Source organism: Pteropus vampyrus, unplaced genomic scaffold (assembly GCF_000151845.1).
Source record: "Pteropus vampyrus isolate Shadow unplaced genomic scaffold, Pvam_2.0 Scaffold17, whole genome shotgun sequence".
Taxonomy (NCBI): domain Eukaryota; kingdom Metazoa; phylum Chordata; class Mammalia; order Chiroptera; family Pteropodidae; genus Pteropus; species Pteropus vampyrus.
In genome coordinates, this window is record NW_011888798.1 from 4,562,393 (window position 1) to 4,569,417 (window position 7,025).

At 32.7% G+C, this 7,025-nt stretch overlaps 1 protein-coding gene across 1 annotated transcript in view; it reads left to right on the forward strand.

The window, feature by feature from the left end:
- The window catches only part of LRP1B (LDL receptor related protein 1B), a 1,708,438-nt gene that overhangs the window by 779,023 nt on the left and 922,390 nt on the right, over positions 1-7,025 (forward strand). Inside the window, exon 5 of the mRNA XM_011354519.1 lies at positions 2,372-2,500. Within this exon, the coding sequence (XP_011352821.1) occupies positions 2,372-2,500 (129 nt within the window). The remainder of the gene's footprint in view (positions 1-2,371; positions 2,501-7,025) is intronic.

The window sequence follows — 7,025 nt, forward strand, 5'->3', positions numbered from 1 at the left end:
TTGAAACATCTGTAAAAATAATTAAGAATCATTTCTGCCACTGTGAACTGGATTTTACCAAATATAAGATTTAATTTATTTTATTATCACTATAGACTTAGCTTTAAATACTATTGTTTCTATCTCCAAAGTTACTTACTTCAAACAAGCCATTCATGAATGCAAGCTATAATATAAAGCTAAAGAAATCTAAGAAAAGTGCAAACTAATGTGATACAAATGCACAATTTTCAAAATAAAATAGCCCATTAACTTCTCAGTAATCATTTTGTTTTTCCTTGATAAATGCCTTCCTTAGTTTGAGAGGTCAGATAGTGGTGGGGCTGAGAGTTTCTGTTTGGTCTTTCTGGTGACCATCCTCTATCCTGACATTATCTCATAGTCCCACCCTGAGTCATCTCATTAGCATAAACTCAGATGCATTCCAAAGGACCTCTTTATAAATAACAAAGGACACTCCTATTTCTCAAAAAACTACAAGGTTTTTAGGAACTTTGTGCCAGAAACGGAAGCTCCAAAGACAAAACTCCATTAATAGGCCAAAGTTTGTATACTCTATTCCATTTAGGGACTAAGTGAAACAAAAGCACATTCCAATTAAGGAGATCTGCCTACCATTTACAAATGTGTTGCCTTTTCATTACACGGAGGTCACTACAAGAATGTCCTAACTGCCAAAACTAAGTGACAATTTCAATATCTGTTTTACTGGATTTCTTCATTGAATGTAACACTTTTGAACACCTTGATATTCTTGAAATGCTCACCTTTTTTAACTCCTTAGATTTCTCATGAAATCTACTGCATAGGAAGCTCATGGACTCCTCTTTCTTACCTGCCTTTTTCATATTGGTGTCCTGGAGTATTTTGCTACAGACAAGTTTTTCTCACTTCCCCTTTCTCTCTCTGTGAGATCTAACCCCTGCTATTTTGTTATATTTTGTTTTTAATCTATTACCCATATGCTATTAACTCCCAAATACTTGTCAGTCATTTACTCAAGAATCCCCTACAGATTCCTCAAATTTAACACATTAAAACCAAATTCATTATTTCCGTCCATGATATTGCCACTCAAATTTATACTTTATATAAAATTGTACCACCATTCATTTCCATCATAACCAATCTTCACACATTGTCTATTCTATTTCTTAAACATTTGGGTCCATTTCCTTTCCTCCATTTCCCTTGCCACTGACTTAGTTCAAAATATAATGACTTCAAAATACAATTTTTGTGTGAAATTAGCACATAACTAATTTTCTAGGTCTTTTCTTTTATCTGCCCCTAAAACTACTTCCCTGGTGTCATCTCTTACCACTTGCCTTATACACTCCACTCCACTTGACTCCTTACACTTCTTTGAACTCCTCAGGATGTCATCCCAGTGCCTTTTTACATGCTATTTTGTTAAACTGGAATGCCCCTGATCTCATTTCTTTTTATTCAGTTTGAGGAAATCCAAATTATCCTTGAAACTCAGCTCAATATGCAGCCTTCACTTAACATTCTCCCTCTAACTCCAAGAAGTTTAACTTCATGTTTCTCTCATAACTAGAGTGTTCCTCTATCATAAGGACAGCCATAGAATCAAAATTACATTTCATTAGACTTGTTTCATTGAAGGGTATGAATTATGGTTTATCAATTTTGTTTTCTTTGAGGATTGGTACAATATGCTTAGTACACAGAACAAACCGAATATACATATTAATCTAAATTGTTAGCTGACAGGATTTTTTTGTTTGTTTGCCAGGTTGGTTAAGAATCATTAAGTACCTGCTTTTTATAGAGATTTGAACAAGTTGCTGCAGGAAGGAAGCATAGGGAGTGGAAGGAGAGACGGAATATAAGGAGGATCATAGATATTAAAACAAAGTTTAATTAAGATGAAATTTCTCTTTTCAATAAATGCTTAGTAATTTCTTTTTGATTTAGTGAGGTGGTTTGCATAGCTTGGCTCAGACCTCTTATTTAATCTGTTCATTGAAAACTATGTTAGTAAACTAACGCTTTGTTAAAATAGTGAAAAAATCAGTGTCATAAACATTAGAAATATTTAACAAATATCTATTTGAGTGTGTTTTATACCTTTGCAAAAATATCTGACTAGTTCTAGCCTGTTCATTAAAAATACTAATAAAGCCTCTTTTAAAATAAAAAGATCTGATATTAAGTTTCATCTTATATCTCTATAACTATTAAAGCAACAATAGTTAGCTGATTTTAAAATTTTATTTATTTATTATTATTTTAATGTGGTTTTGAAAAGTCTATTTCCAAAGTTTGAAATAATGTTTTCTTCAAAAAAAAAAAAAAAAAGCCCAACAATAAATTTGCTTAAAAATGATGACAACTTTTCTTTTAGATCAAGACGAATGTGCTATTTATGGTACTTGCAGCCAGACCTGCAGAAATACATATGGGTCCTATGCTTGCAGTTGTGTGGAAGGCTACATAATGCAGCCAGACAACAGATCTTGCAAAGTCAAAAATGGTAAGTTATCATCTTTTTTGTCCTTCCAGAAAGGTGTTATAATTTTTTCTTTCCTTATTTCCTTTTTGTAGTTCCTTTTGATTAGAAATGTAGTAGACCAATATCGACATTAAAGAAAAAGATTTTTTGTTTTATTTTAATCCTTTGATCCATACTTAGAAATCCAGAGAAATTTTCAGTTGCCACTGATCCTTACATAAATCCTTCTCTTACAGGAAGTTTCTAATTAACAAAAATCTGTTCAAAAGAAATTGATTAATTGATTTGAATTACCCATCTCTCTCCTGGACTGTGCAATAGATTCTTAACTGGTTTTTGTGTTTCTGCTTCCCCTCCAAAATTCATACTCCACATAATAGTTAAAGTGATCTACTAAAATACAAACCAGATCATGCCATTCTCTTGCTTAAAATCTGCCAATAACTTTTACTCACTTTGAGAATAAAATTTAAATTTCTCACAGGACCTATCAGGGCCTAAGGTCTGGTACCATTTACCTTTCCAATCTTATCTCCCACAGCACTCCTTTCATCACATTCCAGTCACACTAGTTTCCTGGTCCTTCTTCACCCACATTGCTCTTGACTTGAAGTCTTTCCACTTGCTGTTTCATCTGCCTGCAATACTTGTCTGTATGATGTATACATTATCATTCAAATCTTAACTAAAATATCAGCATTCAGAATGACATTCTCTAACCATTCTCTTTAATGGAATATACCCTTTCCATCACTATTTTATTTCCCAATTTTATTTAATTATGCACACCTCTCTATCACTATATGACTTTTCAATTTTATTTTCACTATAGCACTATCATTTAAAATGAATAATTAATTTATTTGTTTTACATCTGACTTCCCCAGAATAATATAAGCAAAACTTGTCAGTTCTGTTTGCTGTTATTTACTCAGTTCTGATCATTATCTGGAACACATAGGTACTCAGTGATTATTTGTGGAAGAAAAGAAGGAGAAAGAAAGGGAAGGAGGGAAGAAGGGACAAAATGAAGAAGAGAAGGAGAAAAAGAGGGGAAAGAAAGGAAAAGAAGAAATTATCTTTTCTTTCTAGTTAAAATTGCTAAAGCAAGTGTTCCACTCTTAAGTGTTTGAATTTCATGTTTCAAAACTGCCTGCCTTTTACCTCTTATCTGAAAATGAATCTAATGGTTTCTACACAGTGTTTAGCCTTCTGTAAATACTCAGTGAGAGTTTTGATTTGCTAATGAAATAGCCTTGAGATAAACTAGTAACAATAGGATAATGCTAATTTTTTGTGGGTTGAATTAGATTGGAAATAATATAGGAAGATATTACACATGATATTCCACCTGGCTTTTCCTAACTTCTCCAAATCTGGTTCCATTTCATACATTTTCAAATTATGGTGTTTTGATAAAAATAATGAATGCCCTCCTACCCGCTTTTATTAGCAATTGAAAAATTAGGCATGGGATGGGATTCTCTTTTGAAGTCGAATTGAGCAAAGCATTGGATTTGTGCAGCAAGCTGCTGCTTCTGTCTCCTTTTATAACATAACCTCATGTTATAATTTCAAGGATTTCCCTGAGATAGTGTGTTTAATTATTTACAAAACATATTTGTATACAAAATTGCAAAGACAGAAATTCTTTTATTTTTTGGTTTATTGTTTGAATTATTGACTTGGTTTATGAAGCCCTGTTTATTTTGGGGGAGCAATCCCTGAGAACAATTAGGTAAAGTTATGTGTTCTTCTTTTTCCCACCACTGAGAGTTCCGATTTTAAATATTGATGGACTAAGGAAATAGAAGGCTTGTTCTTTGCTGTTTCTATCGATCCGTACAATATTGCTGTGGATACACAAGGAGAGTGTAATGTAATAAACCCTATACAAAGAGGCACTTTCTCTCTTTCTACAAGGAAATGGTTTCTGACAATAACAGAATGTAACCAGAGAGGGATGGTACATGATAATGTAATGCTGCACAAAGGAGATTTACTGACTAGAACTGATAATGGAATAGAACTGATATATAAATGCCTTCACTTCTAGGTGGTTGGCTTGATGATAATATTAGCTTACAGAGTTTGAAAAATACACAGTTTCCATGGGAATGTCTGTGGTTTATAGTTTTATGAAAATAAGTTGCTAGTAATATAATAAATGGGCACAAATCTATAACATATTGGTTCTAAAGGTCAAATGGATATTTAAACCAGTATATTTGTTCAATTCAAAATTAAAATTATCAGTTTTGCTTTAGTTTTCACATATTTACAATAAGTGAACCAAAGGATTTTTTTTGGCTTTATATATGTATACCATTCCATTTAATGCACCAGCTTTAAAATGTTTATGGCAATTTAGTCACACTCTAGTGTTGCTATGACTGATGGGTGTTAGGAAAAAGTTATAAATTAAACCACATTTGTCTTAAGGCTTTGCCATTCCTCCTTTTTGCTACCTGGCTACTTAGACCGGCCCCTCTTTTTCTCTTCCTCTATAATTCTACCATAAGGGACTTTATAACCTGACTTTCCTCCATGTCAAGCCAGAGTTCCAAGGCTCTCAGAAGCTGGGGATGTGGAAACTAGGGAAGATTAGAATGAGCTGGCTCAAGACAATGGATGTGTCTGTAGGTTTAGAAAGAAAGTACAATATAAAAATATCAAATCCAAAGATACAATGAGGAGATATAACTAGACCCTAGAGGAAGATTCTGCAAAGGCCTTACTAGATGATGGGAAGATAAAAATTCCTAGAGGTGCCCTTTTATGTGAAGGCAGAGAAAGGCAGAGAGACAATTGGCTGAGAAGCTGCTTATAAATGTGATGAACTAGGTCAGCACAGAATAATATTATGTTCATTACCCAACTATTTACCTCAAATCTTGTTTGTGAGCCTCATTTTTAATGTGACAATTTATAGTAATTAGGTAAATTAATTTAAGTTAATTGATTATCCTTCCTTTGTAGTATAATTCCTGAACCCAAATAAAATTCATAAGCCTTAAGAGCACTTTTGAAAAATAACTCAATAGGGTGAAAGACTTAAGGCTCTGTGGCAAATGGGAGAAGATATTCATATTAGATCGGAGGCATTTTTATGCCTGTTAATTTATGCAATGCAGACAAATTCTGTTCTTTTCTACCGTTAGTAATATTGACCTGACTACTGACATATAGAACCAATCATTTCAGAGTTGAGAGGAAGTTCAAAGGTAATCTAGTTCAACTATCTATTTGATATCAAAATAAGTAATTCCTAAATGGAAGAAAGTCTACAATGACATTTAAAAAATAATTTAATTTAAATATACATGCTTGATAGTACTATGTAGGAGGTGACATACTAGAATATGAATGTCATGATGGAATGTTCACTAATTTAAATGGAACACACATTAAAAGCCAGTAATTTTTGAATTAAACATTAGGACTTGTCATTTAAAAAAATATTTTAAAAATAACTGTCAAAACATTGATAGATATCCAGTAAAACTTCCTGTATATTTTTACTTTTTTGAGATTAGAATTCTAATACTTGTCAAATCTGAAAATAAAGGTTTTTTTTTTTTTTTTTTTAATTTAACTTACTTTTTTCTAACTAATCTAGACTTATTTTCATGTAGAAATATGTGTTGAAAGTGGGCATTCAAGACTGAAAGTGAGCCGGTATAAAACCTGTAAGAGTGAAAGTAATAGCCAAGGGTGTGTAATCTATGAATGATTGGCACTTTTACTCCTGATTAGACTGTACTTTTCAGTGTCCTAACCACTTGCTGAAGTCAGGCACTTACCCCTGCATATAATTCTATGGAACCTGTATGGCTACTGATTGTACTAAAGCAGTAGCAGAATGAAGAGCACTAAATTATTGTATGCTCATCAGTGTAGATGCACTGCATTAAATGGTACCATGGTAGAGAGAGTATACCCCTTTGCAATGGAGCAACTGAAGCAGTGAGAGAAGAGAACCCATTAAAGAACTTTGAGATTCTATCACAACTTATACTTTGCTATTCACTGATTAGGGGGCTGAAGAGTTAGACTATTTAGGCAATGGAGCTCTTAGTTATAATAAATAAAAATCCTAATCTCTGTATAATCCACAGCAACATATTTCTAGATAGTGTTAGGAAATGTTTTTAAACTACTCCCTTTTTTCTTTGCTATGATTCTTAAAAAAAAAAAAAAGAGAGAGAGAGAGATAGAAATAAAATGAAATATTACTTTCTATGGCTCCTACTTCTAACCTCTAATTTGATTATCATCTACTACTGTACAGTTTTTTTTTTTTTTTCTTTTGAAAGGTCAAAGAATCATCCACGGTTTTCTGCCAGAGCTCATTCTGTTTGTGGGAAGAATAGGCAAGTACTTATATAGAGGGAAGAGTTTTCTGCTCAGAGTATTAGAGTCTCATCAGCCACACATAAAGCTTGGAATTCAGTTATTAAAATATAATTTCATTTTTGTTTCTTTTTAATAAAATAACCTTATATTAAAAGGTAAGCGTCCTTAGGAAGGATAACATTAAGTCTTA